At 55.0% G+C, this 21,547-nt stretch overlaps 1 protein-coding gene across 5 annotated transcripts in view; it reads right to left on the bottom strand.

The window, feature by feature from the left end:
* Positions 1 to 8,025: 8,025 nt before the first annotated feature.
* Endov (endonuclease V) overlaps positions 8,026 to 21,547 on the bottom strand; it is a 21,790-nt gene continuing 8,268 nt past the window's right edge. The window contains exons 4-10 of one of the 5 annotated variants that reach the window (XR_007591352.1): positions 21,316 to 21,355; positions 20,390 to 20,502; positions 18,396 to 18,464; positions 17,972 to 18,100; positions 15,577 to 15,650; positions 14,835 to 14,940; positions 14,313 to 14,448 (exon numbers count right to left, since the gene is read on the bottom strand). Coding sequence is in view for 4 of the 5 variants with exons in the window: in XM_050140387.1 (XP_049996344.1) it covers positions 14,223 to 14,448; positions 15,577 to 15,650; positions 17,972 to 18,100; positions 18,396 to 18,464; positions 20,390 to 20,502; positions 21,316 to 21,355 (651 nt within the window). In the remaining variant the exon portion in view is untranslated. Of the gene's footprint in view, positions 8,378 to 11,370; positions 14,449 to 14,834; positions 14,941 to 15,576; positions 15,651 to 17,971; positions 18,101 to 18,395; positions 18,465 to 20,389; positions 20,503 to 21,315; positions 21,356 to 21,547 lie in introns of those variants that run through there. The other 4 variants (XM_050140389.1, XM_050140387.1, XM_050140391.1 and 1 more) reach the window with 4 other exon arrangements.

Genomic DNA, 21,547 nt, shown 5'->3' with positions numbered 1-21,547 from the left:
GAGCAGGTGTTTCCATTTCTACAAGTTAGGAGGTCAGCAAGAAGTATGCCATGGGGAGACATGCAGGGACAGGCAGCTGGTCTGCGGGTTGTGGACACCCCAAAGTGTGTGTCTGCTCTCACCACCACTCCATTTCATACTTAGTTTCTCAGGTCATGTTGGTAAGCCTGGCCTAGGAAAAGGAAGAAGGGCTATGTGTGCCTGAGGAAATAATTCCTTCACATTTCTAGGGACCAAATGTCCAAAATCAAGATACCAGAGGGATAGATCCTTCAAAACCCACCCCAGGTCCTGCTCCAGCTTCTGGGATGATGGTGACCCTCAGCATCCTTGATTCATATTGTTTGTACACCAGTGCTTCTGCCTTCCCAGGGCCTACTCTCTGTGTCTCTTTTGTGTTTTGTTTTTCGAGACAGGGTTTCTCTGTGTAGCCCTGGCTGTCTTGGAACTCACTGTGTAGACCAGGCTGCCCTTGAACTCACAGAGATCCGCCTGTCTCTGCCTCTCAAGTGCTGGGATTAAAGGTGTGTGTCACCACATCTGGCTTCTTTTCTTCTTTTTGAGTGAAAGGTGGCAGCTACCTTGTTAGTAAAAGGTCTCACCTTCCTTCAGTAGGCATATATGGGGACTCCTCTTCCCTGACTCCCTTGCAGCTACAATGTTAGTAAAAGGTCTCACCTTCCTTCAGTAGGCATATATGGGGACTCCTCTTCCCTGACTCCCTTGCAGCTACAGTGCTAGTAGCTGACCCAGCCCCACCTCTCAGTTTCCCACCTATCAGATCATCACTGAAACAATGAAGCAGAGTTCCCTGACTCTAGTAGCTGACCCAGCCCCACCTCTCAGCTTCCCACCTATCAGATCATCACTGAAACAATGAAGCAGAGTTCCCTGACTCTTAGGACAGCAAATGTGGGCTGCTGGGTCCATGCCCAGTGGTGGGAAACATGTCTTTGGGGCATGTAAGTTGGTGACATCTGTAGACTCTTATCTATGTAAGGTCACAGTCATTGGTTCTGGACAGACATAACTTTCTGGGGCTACAGTCCAGGCCCTTGCATGAGACACAGGCACAGAGCAGGAGAGGAGGGAGGGGCTGAGAAGGGACTGCAAGTGATAAGAAAGGTTTGGGCTGGGCAGAGTTGGCTGCCTCCGCCCACACTGGGCTGTAAGACCATCTTCCCCCTTAGTTATTTGAATCCCATGTCAGTTTGTAGTTCCCCAGACAGAGGCATCCACCATCTTCCACGAGGTCCCATGAAAGCACCATTCACCAGGGTCTGATGTGGGAGTGTCATATCAATCTGTTGATTTCATTGGCTGAGCAATAAAGAAACTGCTTGGCTGGCCCTCATAGGTAAAAGCATAGATGGGAGGAGAAAACAGAATAGGATGCTGGGCGGAAGAGGAAGTGAGGTCAGACTCTGCTCTGCTCCCGGAGACTCGACAGCTCTGCTCTGGAGCAGAGACACCAGGATGGACATAGGCTAGAATCTTCCCGGTAAGCACACCTTGGGGTGCTTACACACATCATTAGAAATGGGCTAGTCCAGGTGCGAGAATTAGCCTGTAAGGGCTAGAGTTCATGGGCCAAGCAGTTCTTAAATGAATGCAGTTTGTGTGTTGTTATTTTGGGCATGAGCTAGCCAAGCGGCCGGGGTGTTGGGGACGCAGCCCCGCCGCCGCTCCTATTTCAACAAGGGTCCTATCTTTTCTGAACTTTGGATCCTGGATCTCCTGTCCAGGAGGCAGAAGTGTCCCATCCCTCCTGCCAGCAGACCACTCTCTGAGGTCACAGAAGCCTGAGAGTTCCTTGATGCCCATTGTAAGCTCTTCCCCTTTCTCCTCCCCAGGTCCCCTCTCGGTTCAGACCGATTCTTCTTCCCTAAATGCAAATGCTCTTAGCTGTGACCCTCCCAAATGCAGAGTTGCAACTGGAGTATGACGTCTGTGCACCTCTTGCTGTTCCTGCCTCATCTTGTTGGAGCATCGTTAAAAGAGATGCCAACCCCGTTAAAAGAGATGCCAACAAGGGAAGGTAGCTCAAGTGCCCTGCCCCTTTCACTCTCCTGTTCACTACTCCGCCCTGTGGGCCCCGGCACAGGATAGAACCATTCCTATCAGGGCCACTCCACCCTGCCTGGAGCCTGCAGGATACAGGAACCTCAGGGAGGGCCAGGCTACTTCATTAGCCCTCCAGTGCAGCCATGGGCAGCAGCATCTCTCTCCCGCCTCTCCAGGACACACTCTCAATTCTGCTTGCCCCTTGAAAACTGGGCCTCTGGGCCTCTCCTTTTCCAAGAGAGACTCTGACCTCTTGATGCTCACTCCATGACATCAAGGACATGTTGGGTCCTTGGATCATGAGGCAGCTGGGAAGGCCAGTGAAGGATGGCCCAGGGATTGTGGAGTCTGGTGGCACAGACGAGGCCTGCACCTGTTCTGGAGGTGACCAGGTCTCTAGTGCCCAGGTAATTAGACCCAGTGTTTGTTCATTGTCCACCTTAGTCATTATGAGTCAGGGCCACTCCTGGTCACTCGTAGGCAGAGGCCAGTGCTGTGAGAGACACCCTGTCTTGTCTCAGTGGCAGTATTATACTTTGGAAAAGAAGAAGAAGAAGGGAAAAAAAAGGCAGCTGCCAGCAAAAGGGAGGCTGAGTAACAGCCGGGCTGAGTCATGCAGGAGGAGGCATTGGGTAAGAGCAGGAGAGCGTGTGGCCAGCGAGGAGCGGCCACCTTAGGCCCAGAGGGAAGGGGAGGAGTGGAGGATCCACATGCCGCCCTCCTCGGCTTCTGGGGGTACCAGGCAGCATCGCTGGGGGACATCTACAGTGTTCATACACTAGGGCTGGCATGGAGCAGGCCAGCTGCCCACCCCAGCCTTGCATCGGGCAGCTCAGGCCCAAGTGCCACTCAGACCTCCTCAGCTCGGTCTTGGGGGGGCAACAGCCGCACAACCACTCAAGGAGGACTGTAGGAGTAAAGAGCTGTCTCCAGGACACACACTCGGGCTGTAGTCGTAGAACTTGGGCCACCTAATAGGCCTGCAGGACTGCTGGTGGCTTTGGGCTGTTCCTGCTCACTCAGGTCCTAATGTCCCTCCGGGACCTGCTTTTCCAGTTTCCCAGGATGAACTCTGTTTATCCCATCCTTGAGAAATGGGGTTCCGGGATCTCCCTCTGTAAGTCCTGGGTGCAGCAGACTTGGGCTTTGGGGACAGACAGAATGGGGGATGACCTCTGACCCCAGCTGGTTTCCTGCCCAGAATCCTAACCAGACCCTCACTCTGTGGTTCCGGTTGCCACCAGTGTGGCTGTGGACAGCTGGTGAGGAATCCTGCCTTGCACAGTGACCTCAGCTAACACAGCACAACACCCAGCCTCAGAGAGCCTTGGACCAGCCTGGTAGGGTGTGCCAGTGTGTCCTCACTGTACCGTTCCCCCCCCCCCCAAGAGACAAGTGTCTGTGTGCCAGTGACACCTGCATCCTACTGAAGCTTAGCGTTTGGGAGCTGGTAGATGTCTGCAGATGGTTTTCCTTCAGGCACTGGGGACCCAAGACCACCCAGCCAGGCGTGATGAGACAGGCCAACCCTGCTCTATATGCCCTGCCTCCCACTGTCCTCCAAGGATGGGTAAGGGTCCCACAAGCTCATTGGCTTCATCCCACCAGAGTCCATGTGGTCCCGGCCCCTCCTTTGGATGTGGTCTGCTGCTTGCTTGCTCCAGCGGGTGCCTGCCTCTCCCGCCCCCAGGCTCCCTGCGGGAAGGGGTTCCTATGGCACCCCTTCCCCCGCACACACTTAGCTCACTGGCAGCCATCTGCCCCGAGATGGTGGCAGCAGATGCCTCGAGGCACGGTGGTGCCTGAAACATAGTCGGCCCGGTGCCCAGGCGAACCCGAGTGCTGCCTGTCAGGGCAGGGGCTGTGGCTTCCCAAACACTGCTGGGCTACCTCTCCCACAGTGAGGTCAGGCAGGTCAAGACACTCAGATGGCCTGCCAGGGCTGAGGCAGGAGTGTCTGCAGGATCTGCCGCTCTGGAGAGGAAGTTGATGGGCAGCACCCTGAAGCTCTCCAGCTTCCTGAGGCAGGTCCACAGCGTGGAGGCATCTCTCCCAGGCTCCAGCCAAGCTCCTCCTCAAGAAAGCTGCCCGAAGTGTGAGCTGACACTGTGGGGAGGGTCCAGAGGCCCAGAGCCTTCTCCACAGCTGCAGGCAAGTTCATACGCTGAGTTCACCCAAGTGTCTCCATTTGGAGGCTGAGGCCACTCTGGTCTCTCAAACCCCGCCCTGGCTTTTTCTTACCAGTGGGGGCCGGTGGCAGGGCAGGGTCGGGAGAGTCTGTTCTGAACCTCCTGAGGGGTAGTGGCTGCAGCTCCTGGACCCAGCTGCCTTGCCAGGTGACACCCACCCAGTTGGGAAAAGGAGCCCTCAGCCTCATCCCTGCTAAGGTTGCTTGAAAGCCCAACTTTTGGCTCAACTGTGACTTCTCCAGCCTTGGGAGCATGGAAGGCGAGCCAGGCTTGAAGAAGGCCGTTGGGGGTCATGGGGCCATGACACCTCCAGGGCACAGTGGTGCACACGTGTAGCTGGGAGGCTGAGTTGCAGGTCACAGACTACGGGGGAGACCCTTTGCCAGTAAGCAGTGAACAGATAGAAACAGGAGACACCTGTGGCTGGTTGAGCCTGGGGCCCTCTGAATTGGTTTGATGTTAAGATCACCATGATAGATTACAAAAGGAAGATCTGCTCATCTGTGGGGCTGCAGACCTCTGGCCTGTCCATGGCCTGGAGCCCAGTGTCCAGTGTAAGAGAAAGAAATGGCTTGTACAAGCCTGTCTCGGGCGGTGAATGGACAGCCTGATTCTTCAGGACCCCACAACTGGAGGCACCAGCAGACTCTGAAGCCCTAGTCTTTGCTGCCTCCCGCTTCACCCTGTATCCTCCTGGCAGCGTCCCTGCAGGGCGTGTGTGCAGACACAGAGGCACACACAGGCAGGCGCGCACACGCCTCCAGGCCGCCTCTGCTCTCCTCGCATCTTGCATTTGTTTTGCTTCAGCAGGGCTCGAATGGGGACACGCTGCACTCTCCCAGCGAGCAGCTCCCTCCAGCCCCCCACCGAGGTGCCATATGTCAGTGTCATGAATAGGCATGAGGCTGGGGGGCTGGGAAGTGGCAGCTGCCAATCACTGGTTGCTGAGTAGACCATGGAGGGAGTTGCCCGGGCCTCTTGGACAAAGCCATGGGGTGTGGTGGGTCAGTGTGGGCAGCAGCTCTATGAGTGGGCAGCTAGAGGGTCTCTTCTGATAGCAAAGCCAAACCCTCACAGGTACAGGCGGTGATTACACAGACACCACAGCCCTGAGCCCTCCATCTCTGTGGCTTAGGCCAGTTGAGTGGCTTGTGCACTTCCTCCAGGGTTACTGCCTCCCACTCCCAGGATACCTATGCTGGCCTTCAGGAGTCAGGGCCAATTCTGCATCTGAGAGCAAGGGAGGGAACCACATTTAGTTCTAGTTGCAGGGGGTCACATTTGTTCCCGTATCACAGATGAGAAAAGCAGACCCAGGAAGCCTCAGAAACCACCTCAGAGCCTCATAGGTTGCCAGAGGCAGAACGGGGGTTCCGCTGATAGCTGCCAACTGCCAATGGGCCCATGTGCCAAGTGTGCCGCAGCCCGTCCTTGGCAGTACCAGCCCCCAGTGCTGTGTTTCTGGGGTCCATCCACCCCTTAATCTTAGGGGTGATTTGCTCCCTTTGCCAAGGCTGTTGTCACCCCTATGGTTCCTGCGGTCACATGCCATGCAATAGACATCCGCTGTGTCTCTCCCCAGCAATGTTCTGACCCAAGCACTGGACCCCTCAGCTGTGACCCTTTCAGAAAGGCAGGTGGCTGTGGTATGAGTAGAGGGGCAGAGCCCGTGTCAGTAAGGGATGGCGGTAAGGCTCTGCCCCCTCTAGGCCCCTGCAGGAGCTTCTGCTTCATTCCCAGCCCTGCTGGAAGCGGAATCCGGATTGGACTGGCTGCTTCAGGTTAATTGGCTCTCCCTGTCCTGCCAGCATGACGGATCCTGCTTGACATTTCCCCAGATACTTAATTGATACCCAAGTAATTTGTCATGGAGACCTCGTTATATGCCAAGTGGGTCCCCTAAGCTGTTAGCTGCTGTGCCCCAGAAATAAGATTGGCAAGTTAATAATGGAGCCTTAATCATACTGTTCCCGCCCACAGAGGAAGAACTGTCTGGGAGATAGGATGGTGTTTTCCTAGGACCCTGGAGACCACGCTGCACGAGATCCCAAGGCCTCAGTCTCTGCACGCCGGGCACCCACTTTTGGAAAGAGAGCTTTGATGAGCGAAGGTGTATCCAGCTCCTGGTTCTGGCTGGCTTCTGATGGCTCAGGCTGAACCACCAGCCGGCAGTGCTCGGGGCTTCTGCTGTGGCTGGCAGGATAGAGGCTCTCATCTGCCTGGGGTCAGCAAATGGGGAAGAAGTGTGGGTTGTTGGAGCCACTGAGTCCCCACATGGGAGAAGCCTGGTGGAGAGTCGGAGAGCCAAGCCTAACAAAGTGGTCAGTCCATAGAGGGTCAACTCTGCCCCCATGAGCCATCAGGCCCGGCTTCATCTTTGCTTAGAGTCCATCACACACAGGTGGACCGTGCGTGACTCCAGCCCACTGTTCCTCTTAGTGCCCGTTGGAGAGGAGTCTGCGGGGACAGAGGTGCTCAGCCTTCCCAATGCTGCGACCCTTCACGACAGTTCCTCAACCGTAAAGTTATTTTTGTTGTTGCTTTGTAACTGTGATTTTGCTACTGGTATGAACTGTAATGTAAACATCCGATATGCAGACTATCTGCTGTGTGACCCTGTGATACTCTTGTTCGACCTCCCAAAGGGGCCGAGACCCACGGGTTGAGAACAGTTGACCTAGAGGGAGGGAAGCCCATAAGCAAGGCCTTGCTCTGTCTGCTGCAGTGCCAGGGTCCTAGGGCATGAGAGCCAGAAGTGGGGGATAGAGCTTCAGACAGAACAGTCCCCTACCCCATCGCTGGGATCCTAGCCTTGGCTTCAGCCCCAGGACAGCATCTCCTCAAAGGTCACATGCTTTCCTAGGGCCTTGGAGATCAAGGGTTGAGGGCTTCCTGCCTTCTCTGGCACTGTGGGAAGGTGGTGGAACATTTAGGAGGTGAGGCCTACCTAAGGCATTGGGGTTGTATGACCCTGAAGGAGCCCAGAGGACCATGTGACCCTGTCCCCTTACTCTCTTACTTTCTGGGTATCATGAGAGCAGCCTTAGCTCCTAAGACATGTTGCCTCCCTAAGGGCTCCAAAACCACTGGTACCCATGGCCATGAGCCAGAATCAACCTAGCACCCCCCTCCAACTTTTGTTTTTTTGAGACAGGGTTTCTCTGTGTAGTCCTAGCTGTTCTGGAACTTGCTTTGTAGACCACGTTGGCTTCAAACCACCTGCCTCTGCCTCCTGAGTGCTGGGATTAAAGCAGCAACCTTTTTTTTTTTCTTTAACTTGAGTCTCTCCAGTATTTTGTCATAGTTATGAAAGCTGACCTCAGCTCCACAAAATTTCTGGGAGAACTTAGCTGACATGGGACAGGTTGTCCCAAACATCTGACATCACGGTGTTCACCTAGCTGACATGGGACAAGTTGTCCCAGACCCCTTACATCATGGTGTTCACCTAGCTGACATGGGACAGGTTGTCCCAGACACCTGACATCACGGTGTTCACCTAGCTGACATGGGACAGGTTGTCCCAGACACCTTCATCACGGTGTTCGTGGACCTTAGAGACAAAGCCCCTGCACTGCAGCAACTGTTTTGGTGTGTGGGTGAGGGCTGGGGATCAAACCCGTGCTAGGCAAGTGCTCTCTCACTGAGTCACACACCACCTGCTGGTACAAAAACTCATGCTAGTTTAACAAAGAGCCTCCTTCCAGATTCCCCGCCGAGAGGCCATCAGGGGCATCTTCTGGGGTGGAAAGGGTGGATCTTGTGTAGCACTGAAATGTGGACGTTGGTGAGATGGAGGATTTATGGGGTACAGATCTGTACCCCGGAGTCATGATGAGAAATCCCCAGGCATAGGAGGAGGGTACAAGGCAAGAGAGATGGGTGGGCCTGGGAGGAAGGACAGCTCTGTACCACTTCTCTGTTTCAGCAAACAGATAACCTTGGATCAGATTCCCTGTGTCACACAGTTTCTGGGGGACAGGAGACTGAACCAGGTGGGCTAGGGCTCTCTCTCAGGGTCTCAGGAGGTTACAGTGGTGACAGTCGGGTGCTGTCATCTAGTCTTGAAGGGTGGAAGAGACATTTCCACGATGGTGTCCTCAAAGCAGCTTGTGTCATGGCAGCTGAAAACATAAAAAGAGAAGGAGGGGAGGAGGGGATTGGGAGAGAGAGGGAGAGAGAGGGAGAACGCATCAGCCACACATGTTCTACAGTGGAAAGTTGGGCATGGTCCCTGCTTGCTTTTGTCATCATTCATGAAGCACACAAGTGACCTTAGTGCCAGGCAACTACATAAATCTAGGACGGTGGGCCACTAGGTTGTCCCGGAGAATGACCACCAGAAGTACCAGAAAGTCGAGCTCACACACAACCTTCTGAAGCTAACGCCCCTGAAGGAGACGCACACCGTTGGCTTCCATTGATGGGTTAAGGGAGAAATTAGTAACAGCTGTGGAGAAACCAAACCAGCTCCTCCCTTAAACAAGGCAACTAGGAAGCAGGAGAAACAGGAAGCTGTAACAGGTAAGACAATGAGTGTGTGGGAGTGCACAGGTGTGCATGCACACTCATGGGCACACGAGCAATGGCTAACGTAAGAACAGACACCAACTGCAGCAGCAAGAAGTCAATGGGCAACTTCTAACATCTGGAGGGAAGAAAAGAACAATGTTTGCATGGTCTTTAGGGGTAAAGACCCAGGGTACGAGCGCTCGAGGGCTTGCTGCCGAGTTCAGAATGGGCTCACTCATGGCGCCCAACAGTCTGTAATTCTGATGTGACACGCTCCTCTAGCTCCTGAAGTGCTGTACGTACACGCACATACCCACACACAGGCACACAGAATTAAAGCATACTTTTTAAAGAATGAAGTAAAGAATCAAAGAATATGCTAGAATAACAGTTTGCCTCTGAGAGAGACCCAGGCAAGGAGGCACCAGCTTTTCAGGGCAAGCCTTACAGAACTGTCTGACTGCCTGAACGGCGCGGGCTTACGGCTTTTGACTAGAAAAACACTGTGAATGAAATTTAAAGGAGTAAAAACAAAACCCAAAGCTGGGGATGTAGTTTGGTTCATCATGTTTTGCATGCAGAGCCTGGCTTTGATCCCAGCTCTAGTGTGGTGGCTCAGACCTGTAACCCCACCACTAGGAGGCAGGGTGGGGGTGGGGCACAAAGATCAGAGGCTCAAGGTCATCCCACCTGTGCTAACGTGAGACCTTGTTCAAAGCAAAACAAAAAAACCCCAACCCAAACCCAGACTATATTCACAGCCCTCCATCAGAACCTGCTCCGGGTCCCTCTGCCTCGAGTCTGGACCCCTGCACTTTCCCTTCCCATTTCCTAGGAGCCCTTAGGGACCTGGTACCATGGATGCCTGCTCTGTGTGTGGGAGTGGGGAAGAGTCCCACTCCATCACCTCTGTGACACCCAGCTGACAACCCCTTGGGCCATTCATCTGCATGTCAGTGGTGCCTCTTATTCCGTGTCTCTGCCTTTAATTAATAATTAGATAAAATTCCTTGCTGGACCTAGTCAGGGCGGTGTGGCAGGGTTGCTGGGCTGGGCTGCTGTTGGGGTGGGTGATGCTCCTCACTTCTGATACCAGATCCTTAGCTGACAGGTAGGTCTGGGGGGGAAGGTGGTCCAGGCTGATATCCTACTGACTCTGGAGACACTAAACCCACCTCGGCCAGGCACACTCAGCATGTGAGAGCAGAGGCCTTGGGCTGCAGCCCTGTACAGACATACGCACCAGGTCACAGCCCCAGACAAAGCCCGTCAAGGACTCCTCTGAGGAGATACAACAATGTTCCCGGAGGACTGGGTAGCAGCCGATGGGATCTAGGGAGCAGGTGAGCTCCCCAACGGCCAAGAGACAGCAAGTGGCCCTAGTAAGGTGTTGAGGAAGGTCAAGGTTCCCTGCCTGACCTGCCTGATTCGTAAGTAGTGATGGCTTGGGCTTCTCTCCCCAGAGCTGGCCGTGGCCAGATCATAGTGGGCCACTCCGGTTCTGACAGTGTTCACCATTCCTGTTGCCACAAGGGATGGGGGTGGCTGGGGTCCTTCGTGACCCAGAGGCCAGGCTAGGTTATCTCCTCCTGGAAGCCTCTTCTCCCAGCTGCTGGACAGAGGTGAGGATGCTGGGAAGGGGCGCAGAAGCTACAGATGAAAATGAAAATCTATTTGGATCGGACTTGAATTATTAAGAGGTTCAAGAATATCTTAGCTCTCGAGAGCTGTGGTCTGCTGAAATGGACATCACCACGGCCCTATTTTTAAGGTTCTGCGGGAAGAAGCCGAGACGCCACAGTACTTAGGGCCCCCTGCCCTCAAGCACTGGTGTCTGGCCACCCCACCCCAGACTGGCCCACAGCCCATGCTCCACCTACTCTACTCCTTCAGTTTGCACCCCCCTGGCCCCGGTAGCAGCTCAGCCTGGCAAACTGTGGGCTGGAGTGGGGGTTGGAGGGCTGGGGACCCACACCATTGCCACTGATGTGCAGGGCAGCACAGCACTGCCCGGACACCAAGCGTACAGTGGCCCAGCACTACCCCCAAGCCTGGCTGCTCCCCAGTGCACTCAGCTCCAGCATCTTCGTGGCACATCCCACCCCAAACCTCAACCCTGTCTCAGGCCCTGGTAACGACACAGTGTCCTGAGCCCCTACACCTTTGCTCCATGGTAGAGCTGCACCACTCCGAGCAGCATCTGCAAGGGCCATGCTAGTGGTTTGGGGACAGGCAGGAAAGGCTGTGACGCAGAGGTGGTGGCAGCCTCCTTTCAATTTTGGGACTCATGCGGGTCCTCGGTGAGGAACAGCTCCTGAGTCATTCTAGGAGGCCACCAAAGAACCACCCCATGCTGGCTGTGGCCGGCCAAGACAACAGAGGTTGCCGAAGGCAGGACTCAAAGTGGGTGTTTCTAGTGACCTCAGGGTATAAAAAGAAAACAGCAATGAAGCAGATTCGAGACTAATTCCTTGATACACACGTTCCCATCGCTAAAATCCAGAACTTGAAAGTCAACTACAAATAGCCCAATTACACACACACACACACACACACACACACACACACACACACACACACCAACACAGCAACAGACTAAGGATGTGAACAGACATTTATCCCAAGATGCACATGCGGCCAGAAAGTGGACAAAAGGTGCTGAAGTCATTCATCACTAGGAGAAGGCAAGTAAATTCCCATGAGGTCCCCTCCATCTCCCTGGGTGGCCAGAGTCCAAAGACACAGTAGCAAGTGCCCGAAGGTGCGGGGCTATGCCCTTTGCCCCTAGGGGTGATGGGTTTCTTATAAAGTGAAGCACAGGGCCACCTCAGGACCCGGCACTGTCCCTCCTAGGTATGTACCCACAAGAATGGAAACAGTCACAAAGGAGCTCAGCATCTAGCGTCCCTGGGACAGGCACAAGGAAAGCATCTGGGAGTTGATGCACAACCCCACGGAATAGTGCGCAGTCACAAGGAGGAGTGAACTGGGACACATGGCACCCCACCTAGGAGCCTGGAAACAGGCAGACCCATACACACCAAGTGGGCTGGCTGGGCTGGCAGATTCTCGTGGGGAAGGGTGGGGACTGGAGGTCCCTCACAGGGCTCCCTTATAACAATGAAAATGCTTTGGGGCAAATGAGGCAATAGCTGCAGGAGACAACGAATCCTCTTTTTGTTGGCCTGTGTTGTCAGGCTGGTGGTCCTCCGGTCTCGAGCTCCCCAGCGGCTGGGCCCACACAGACCACTGCGCACACCCAGACTGAATATTGCAGAAGTCAACAAGCTGTATTTAATGACTGAGCCAAAAGGATCTTCTCTCAGAACAAAGCACACAAAAGTTACCTACAAGCTGCCTTCAGGCTCTGCCCTGCACCTCACTGTGTGTTTGCTCTGGCAGCCTGGAGAGCCACCCTCCCCGGGAAAATGGCCACCGTGACCGAGAAGAGGGCCTGAGTGGTGTCAGGGTCCTGGGCAGGTGTGTGACTTCTGTGTGTCCCCGGGAAGGTCTCCTGCTGGAGTGGAACAGATGAGACAGAGGGGTGGCCAGGCTGGGTTCCCAGCCACACTCTGGTGGCTCACAGGAGTGGGAGGAACTGCCTGCTCAAGTGAGGTATGGATTGAGGACTCTTTAAAGTTGTTTTTCTCGTTATCTGTAAGGCTGGCCTTAAAGACTGATGGCCTTGGCTTCTGGAGCCAACTTCTCTAAGCTAACAGCTTTTCCTCACCCGAGGATGCTGTGTGTTGGACCCTGTGTGAAGCCCTCACCCACCTGTCTTGTGGCACCTTCCAGCTGCATGGGAGGCTGGCCAGGCCTTGTTCCCCACTCGACATCTAAGCTCTTCATGAGGACTCTGGCCACTACAGTTTAACCCCAACCTTTTGTTTCCAACTCCCCCCTCCCCCCAAAAAAACTCCCCTCCACAACTCTGTCTTGACAAGGCTTGAGGAGGGAGAAATCAGGAAGACAGATGGTGGGGCCAGCTGCAGGCTCTCCAGCTCTTGGCTTCCACAGGAAAGCCAGGGAACGAGTGTATGTGCATGCGTGTATGTGTGAGTGTGCAAGCACGTGTGTGTACAGTGTTTGTGAGTGATAGGGGAGGGCCAGTGGGGGCTGCACCTCTTGGAAAACTGCCAATCTGGGGCACTCTGTTAGATCCAAGGTAGTAGCCTGGGATTCTGACTCAGCAGTAGGTAGAGTGAGGCCACAGCTGGGGGGGGGGGGTTCCCTGGTTAAGCATACACTTCCCTTCCCACAGGTCCCCTAAAGAAGGTGGGGGATGTGGGCACCATAGGGATTACCTTCCTGCTCAGACACCATGGGTGTCCCTGAGGCTCTTACATCAGGTGTGTGGTGGGGAGGTTGCCTCTCTCTGCCACACACCTGATTTACTGGGAACTGACTGGGTGACAGGACCACGTGTATCTTCCCCAATGTCCCAAACCAAAATCCCAGGGAGTGGGAACCAGCAGCCCTACCCCCAAGGGATCTTGACAGTCACTACTACCTGGCTTAGAGGGAGGCTCAGCGGCCCAGCTGAATCTAAATGGGTGTGACAGGAGAGCTAGCCCTACTGTCCTTCCTCCATCACTGACCCCCCGTGGGTGTAGGATTTGGCAGCTAGTCTAGCCCACCACCTCTCCTCCAGGAAGTCTGAGGATTAGGGTGCAGGCAGAGGACATGTTACAGGTATGTCACCTCTGTGTCCCATCTCAGCTGCCACTCTAGTGAACCTGGAATGTGTGTGTGGGAGAACAGGGTGCTGGCGCTGAGCTTCTCGTCAGCCTCCTCTGTGGCCTGCCGCAGCCACCACTCCAGGCCCGGCCTAGAACAGACCTGCTTTCTTGGTGGGATGGGATTTTGACGCTCCCTCTGGTGAGAGGGTGGCAGGAAGAGGAGTGAGGAGCTGAGCCTGGGGCTTTCTCACCATGGGCCTCAACCGGCTTCCCATCTGGCACCCTCTGTGGAGCTGACTCCCCAACACCCACTCTTGAGCCTGCTCCAGGCTTGAGGCTTTCCCATTGCAGGTCCCTCAGGCTCAGCACCAGGCTTAAGGACAGGCACCTTGGGGGTTGCAGTCTGGCTATGCCTACCGAAGGACAGTCTGTGGCCAGGATGGCGACAGAAGTCAGAGCCAAGTCAGAACCAGGTATGTATTCCAGGGGGACGGTCAGAGCTGCAGGTGCTGGCACAGGCTGACAATCTCAGGGCCTCTGGGTACCTGCAGCTCCTGTATACTCTGTGTGTGTTTCCTGGTCTGAAATGTTGTCCTGCTGGAGCATGGTGACCACACTGACCAGCAAGTGATGGAGGTGGCTGGGCAGCCATGGCCCAAGGTAGATTATGCCTGCTGCGTCCTTCTGGGGATTCGGCTGTTGTTGCCTCTGGCAGGGGGGCCTGGTGCTCGACCTGTGGCTGTGGGTGAGGTTCCCACAGCTCCTAGAGATCATCTTCTCAAGATGGCGACTGTAACCAGGCTGGAGGAGGCCAGAGGTCTGAGTCTTCATGATGCCCAGTTCCTTCTAACTGTTGAGCTTTCGGCTGCTCCTGGAAGCCTGGCTGGGGATCTTTGGGGTCCGTGCTGGGGCCTCTGTCGCAGTCCTTGGGGGGCCTGCCTTGGTCGGCAGGTGATCCTGGGCTACCTTTGGGGCATGCCTTTGGCCCCTGCTCCTTCTGGCTCCTGGTAATGACACCAAGAAACAGGTAACATAAAAAGCCAGGCGTGTCCGAAGTTCCCTTCCTGAAGGGCAGACAGTTGTTAGCTGGACAGGTCCACTCTGCCCTCAGGCTGGCCGAGCTCAACTGTGAAGCTGGGAGTTGGCCCAGCTGCCCATTCCCTCAGTCTCAAAGAGCTTCATGGGCTCAGGAACAGCCACCAGCTACAGGGGAACGAGCACGAGGGGGGCATCCTTAACTACTCACGCACCACACAAGACAGGGCCGCTGCCACCTGGGAGTGAGGAGCACCAGAGGCAGGGACCAAAACTGAAGCTGCCAGATGTACCATGCTCTGTGGCTGATGCCCTGTGCCTCAGTTTCCTAACCCATGAAATGGAACCACAGTACCTGTTTCTTGACAAGGCTTCCCTGAGGTCTGTTCTAGTAATAGCAGTTTGTGTAAAGAATTCATGACAGCCCCGTGTCCACAGCTGAGACTGAAGGACAAGAGCTTCTGCGAGGGGGAGACAGCCATATGAGGGAATGTTGTAGAGAGAACATGTCTGACGCTAGAGACCATATCCTTTCTGAGGAGACCTGGCCTGCACCCCTGGACAGATGAAGTGGACCACAAGAGGCTAGGCAGCTGACTGAATGATTCATGTCAACTTGACAGCCTCGACTGAGAAAATGCTCCCTTAAGATCTGGCTGTGGGACATTTCCTTAATTAGTGATTGATGGGAGAGGACCCAGCCCATTTTGGCTGCTGGTCCTGGGTTCTGTAGGAAAGCAGGCTGAGTAAGCCATGATGAGCAAGCCAGTGAGCAGCTGAAGCAGTTTCTCCCCTGCTGTGACTTCCTCCAACCATGAACAGTGACAGGGAAGTGTAAGCCAAATAAACCGTCTCCTCCCAACTTGCTTTTGGCATGGTGTCTTCACAGCAATAGAACCCTAACTAGGCCAGCAGCCGTGTTTGGAGGTGGCCTCGGGCCAGCCGGGCCACATGAGTGGGGTTTCTCGAGGGTTCCCACTAGGTTTGAGGTCTATTTTCCTTCAAGGGACCTCTTCCTTTGTCCCCTGCCAGTCCTGGTCTCATCAAGGGCAGGCGGGGCTCACACAGGACACCGCGGACATCCTTCCCACACTCACCTCTCCTGCCTTTGTGCTTGAGACCCAGGGTGTCCTAGAGTCCTTCGGATGTACTCTCGGGAGCGGATGTCAGCCTGGAAGACACACAGAGCTGTGGCCAGGCCATGGGCACATCTCCCCATCCCCAACTGCTGGGAGCACTTCATGCCCACAGGCCCGTCATGTCCTGTGGGGACATCAGCCCCACCAGTGTGCAGCTGGCAGAAATGCTGAGACCCTGGGGGCTGAGGGTCCTGGCTCCTCCCTGCATCAGCTGACTGACCAGTGAACCGTGGGTCCAGAGCCTCTGCTTCTCTATGCTGCTAAACCCTCTTCTCTGACTCACAGTCCAGGTGTCTGTCTTCTCTGTCCCTCTGATGGGTGTCAGCTGTGACACCTGCCCATCTCCAGGTCATCTGACAAGTTACCATAATAAAAAAGGACTGTGGGCCACAGGTGTGGGGATTCAGTGGAACTCAGGCCTGAATATACACTCGTCCCTGATCCCAGTTCAGATGGGTTTAGCTTAGCTTTGGGACCACATGACCCACAGATAGCAACAGCTAATCCTGAAGACAGTGCCTCTTCAGTTAAGGGAAGTAGGCCGTGGGCAGTGGGACATCCTGATGGCACAGGATGGACCAGAGTTACAGTGGAACTCTGGGAAACAAGGAACACAGCAAAGCCTGAAACCAACAGCCCTACTGGGTCACAGCAGAGTCTGGGTATGGACTAGAGCAGAGGGAAGGCAGGCCCCAGAGACTAGCACTGAACCTTTCTTGGAGAACTTTGGGGAGGTGGAATTGTAGGAAGGGGAGCCCTGTTGAGAGGCCAATGGAAAGAAGAGAAGCCAAGAGCCATAGCCAGTCCTGCTGGGCTTGTTCCCTTTCCCCACCAGTCTGGGCCCCCACGGTAGGCAGCCATGTGTTTGCTCTGTGTGCACCCAGGGTTGGGCAGGCTCCTGTGCTCGGCATGCTCTGGCTTCCAGTACTCAAGGAGCTTTGCAGGAGGCTCACCCCTTACCTGCTAGGGCAGAAACCACTGTAACTTGGGGAAAAGCATGGTCAAAACCCGAGGCCAGCAAAGCAGGTCTAGGACTGCATAACACAGGGCTGTATGTCCTAAGGGAGGGTTTCAGTGGCTTTCTCTCTTCAGACCACAGAGATGGAAGGGGAAAGGCTTCCTGGGACTAGGGACAAAACTCACAGGTTTGAGAGACCATTACACCTGTAACCAAAGTAATACCCTAGATGAGGGAAGGCTGGGATGAGCTAGGTTGAAGAGGGTCCTTCCTGGGGAATGCCAACATCTCACTCATTCTCAGAGGGCCACGTATGGGCAGCCTTTCCAGGAGCAGGGTTGAGCACCACAGGCGACATAGGCTGATGCTGCCACCTAGAGGCCATCCTATGCATCTGCCGCTCGGCTGCTCTCCCTCAGAGCAGAGTCCAGTCTGCAGTCTGCAGCATGGCCTCCTTCACACCTCCCAAAGACCTCATAGCCTCCTGAGTGTGCGGAGCTGTGGCCAGAAAAACTGTCTTATAGCTGACGGAGACAGGAGCTCCTTGGAGTCCCTTGTTGGTAAGGCTTCCTGCCTCTGGCTGAGTTGCTTGAACATCAAATTCCTCCCGACCCAGGGCTTTTGCTAGTGTCTTTCCAGAGCCCAGACTGTCCTACTCTAAAAAGTGGCTTTTCCAGACAGGTGGTGGCGGCGCACACCTTTAATCCGAGCACTTGGGAGGCAGGAGCAGGCAGATCTCTGTGAGTTCAAGGCCAGCCTGATCTACAGAGCTAGTTCCAGGACAGCCAAAACTACACAGAGAAACCCTGTCTCGAAAAACTCAGAAAAAGAAAAGGGTGGAGCTTTTCCTGGGTCCTTGACTACGGGCCACTGTTGAGCAGGCACTGGTACGTGATGGGTGACACAGAAGGTGACCTGCATGTTGCTCTCCTGCAGCCTGAGATGACCGGCTATCAGAGTGCTGAGTCTCTGGGGCCCCGACAGTAGCATGGGTGTCAGGTACCTGGCAGAGCCATGCCCTGGGGTCCATCCTAATTGGTGTCCTTGTCACCAGCACAAGCCTCTTCAGTGCAGGTAGAGGGCGCTGTGAGAGCCTCTGGCTAAGGGCTGCTCCCCACTGGTCCTGCCTGGGATGTGCTGGCTTTGGAAGACAAGCTGCTCTTTCTTAGCACTGCTGTGCCAGGTGCAGGAGGCTCAACAAGGCAGAAGCAGGCACAAAGTGGCAAGAATTCCCAAGGGAAACAACCTCTGCTCTACACTCTTGCCTTCAGTGCCCAGTTAGCTCCACTAGGCTCTCTAGCTAGGGGCTTACGGACCTGTCCTCAGATCCCTGCAGAGACCCACCCCAGGGGAGACTGGGTGGCAGTGTCAACCCCCCACTCCCAGTCCCCATACCTGGCGTATGGGCTCTGGGATCCGGAACCTACAGCAGTGGTGGGTCAGACGCACAGCGACCTCCAGGCTTATTCTGTGGCCCACAGAGACATAGAGGGGCTTGGTGCTGCGGTCATGGCTCTTCAGCGCCTGTGGGTGGAGGGAGGTCAAGCATGGCTGGGGTGCTTTCCTGTGGAGCAGGACCAGTCTCAGGGCGGAGGTTCTGAGTATGTTTCCTGGGTGGCAGGAAAGAGCTCACAGGGGGCAGGCATCTCCAGGTGGCACACGGGGTGAGTGTAGCCAGAGGAGGACGTGACACAGTGTACCCTGGTTGGTGCAGGACATGCAAAGGACAGGGTCCGGCACACAAATACATGTGTGCAGGAGCTGCCTTGTGGCTAGTGGACACCGAGTCTGGACAGGGCACAGCCTTTGGGCCACTCACCATTCCCAGGACAGTCCCAGAATTGCCCATCAGAGGAAACGTGTCTCCCCCAGCCTGAAGGAGTACAATCTGGGAAACGGAGAAAAAATTATAAAAATATCCCTTTAAAAGGGTGAATAACAGGCTTGATATTGCACACCAGAGAGGCAGAGGAACAGACCTCTGTGAGTTCAAGGCCAAACTCAGCTACATATTGAGACCCTGTCTCAAAAACAAACAGCCAAATGGTAGTGGCACACACTTTTAATCCCAGCACTCGGAGTTAAGGAAGGCAGAGGCAGGTGGATCTCTGTGAGTTTGAGGCCAGCCTGGTCCACAAAGCAAGTTCCAGTACAATCAGGGCTACACAGAGAAACCCTGTCTGGAAAAACCAAAACCAAACAAACAAATTCCTAACAAAAGTGCAGGTGGGCTTGAGTATGCCGTCCTCAGGAACATCGTTTTCCTCCTCTGAGAAGGAGTCTCCTTTGGCCTGGAGCTCACCAAGGAGCCTCCCTTCTCTGCCTCTCTGGTCCTGGGATAACAAGCAGGGGCCACAGGCTCAGCACTCTGCATGTGGCTAACGGGAATCAATCTCAAGTGTCTGTTTAAGACAAGCACTTCACTGTCTGAGCCATCCCCCAACCCACCGTCCCTTCTGAAATGGCTGAAGGCCAGCGCCATTCTTACATGTGTGTGTCTGTGTGGGGTGTGTGTGTGCATGTGAGCGCAGGTGCCCGCAGAGGCATCAGACTGCCTGGAGCTGGAGGTACATGTGGTTGTCAGCTAAGCAACACAGGTGCTGGGGACCCAACTTTGGGGCCTCTGCAAGAGCAGTGCGTTTTGTTCTCTCTCTCTCTCTCTCTCTCTCTCTCTCTCTCTCTCTCTCTCTCTCTCTCTCTCTCTCTCTCTCAGATAGAGTTTCTCTGTGTATCCTTGGCTGTCCTGGAAATCACTTTGTAGACCGGGCTAGTCTCAAACTCACAGAGCTCTGCTTCCTGGTTGCCGGGGTTAAAGGAGTGCGCCACCATTGCCCAGCCCAAGCGGTACATATTTTTAACCACTGAGCCATCTCTCCAGTCCAGCAGTGAGAAGAGGGCCTCATTGTGTCTAGGAGTAACAAGTTCACACCTCAGAGGCAGCACTGAGTATGTTGTCAACTGTGCCGAGGTCATGGCATGAGGTTCCATGTACCCTAACTGGGGCTTAGAGAAGGGGTTGTGGTTTCCCAAGGCCCCAAAAAGGCAGGTGCCCCTGGGCACAGCAGTGTATGTCCAGGCTAAAGGTACCATCTGCTGGGTGCTTCCCTCCAGCTAGGGATCTGGCACAAGCCAACTCAGCCCTTTCCTTCAGGAGGGGAAGGATTGCTGATCCATCCAGTGATCAGGCTGCCATGAGCAGGACCTGGGCTTTCCCCACTACACCAGCTCAACTCTCTACACAGGCTCCTGAGAGCTAGGAGAGATGGCAGGTCTCTGCTCTTGTCACTTGCCCAGTGGGATAACATTATGTCAATGGTTTCCTCTGGGTGAGGAAGGCACATCCACAATGCCAGTTCTAGGGTGGGAAAATGGTGAAGTGGAGGCAGAGTAAGGGTCAGAGTCAGGCACCACAGCAAGCTGAGACTGCAGGCTGACTGTGAACACCATGGGAGGGGACAAGGTAGTGAGGATGAGATGGGAAACCTGGAAAGCCTGTCCCCAGGAACTGAAGCGCATGGCCCCGCATGAATGCTGCAATGGCAGAGGCAAGGAAGAAGGGGAGGCAAACATGGTGGGAGGCGCCCAGCAAGCTTCCGAGGGCTGTGAGCCACTGCTAGATGAACTGCCCATAGGCAGATGGAAGGAAGTGCCCAGGGAAAAGGGATCTTCTGGGCAAGAAAGCAGGGATGTGAGGACTGTGCTAGCAGACCAAGCTAGAGCTGAGTGCCCCCAGGAGGTGACCAAGACATGGGCACGATCCCCAGGGCTAACGGGCACACCGGTTGACTCCCAGGAATCCAAGGCCCTCCTCACCTTCTCCTTGTGCAGGGAATTGTTCTCTAGCCCGTCCACCTGCAGGAGCTTCTTTGCTACCCCAATGCAGGGCAGATCTGTAAGGACACCAAGGTGGCAGGCCACTCCAAAGCCTGCAAGGGACCAAGGAAGTGAGCTGGATGGTGGGGAGGAGACGGAGAACCAACCAGAATCTCTCATCCAGTCACACAGACTCTTGAGTGGAAGCCAAGCTGACCGGACTATGAATGAGGCTCTGTTCTGATCGCATGGGTGCTAAGGATGGGGTGGAGGAAGGCTCCTTCCTCCGACAGGTAACTATGGCACATTCTCCTAACCCTTCACCCTCTTCCATCTGCTGCTCTTCTCAGGCCTCTGTGCCTGTCCCCTATGGTCTGGGTCCTGTCAGGTGGCCTGGACAGCAGTGACTGGGGACATATACCCTGAATGGCTAGCTTAAGTGGCTAATCTGTGAGTCTACCCCTAAATAAGGGACCTTTATTATACTCCAGTCTGAGCTGGTGTGGGACTAGTTTATTGTAATCTCTAACAGTTGTTTGGCCCAGAATTGGTATCCATTAGCATGGATCTATCTTTTGGCTCTGGGTCCATGGTTTCTAGCCAGACCCCTATCATCCCTGCTGGTTAGGAAGGCAATCCCTTCCTCATGCCCCACTTGGGAGTGCTACTGTAACCTTCTTCAGGCCACAGTGCCCTGGCAAGGGCAGGGACAAAGCCTGACTGGCAGCTCAGGGCTGGTGTGGGAACGGAGCTAACCTGAGCTCAGTCCTGCGACTCTACGGTCACTAGGTCAACCTAGAAGAGGTACTGGGGATGGGCCCGTGTAGGGCACGGTGGAGGCAAGCAGGTGGGTGACAGCAGGGCTCTTCTGGGGGACACCCTACTCTCCCACGGCACTCTCTCTGACCCTCCTTCAGGAGGATTACCTCGTTGGTGAAGTACCCCATTTCCATCCACAAGAAGGACCTACAGAGTCACAGAGAGGTCAGTCAGCCAGGTTGTTGCCAGGGCAGCAAGAAGGGGAGACCACTACAGATGGCTCCTTCCCTCCTATGGGAGGGGTGGCCTGAGGGGACCTCCTCCTCCTCCTCCTCCTCCACCTCCTCCTCCTCCTCCTCCTCCTCCTCCACCTCCTCCTCCTCCTCCTCCACCTCCTCC

The sequence above is a fragment of the Alexandromys fortis genome, unplaced genomic scaffold, assembly GCF_014885135.2.
Source record: "Alexandromys fortis isolate MF-2015 unplaced genomic scaffold, M_Fortis_MF-2015_v1.1 scaffold_39, whole genome shotgun sequence".
Classification (NCBI taxonomy): Eukaryota; Metazoa; Chordata; class Mammalia; order Rodentia; family Cricetidae; genus Alexandromys; species Alexandromys fortis.
The sequence above is the reverse complement of the archived record's forward strand: the minus strand, read 5'-3'. Positions and strand labels throughout refer to the sequence as shown.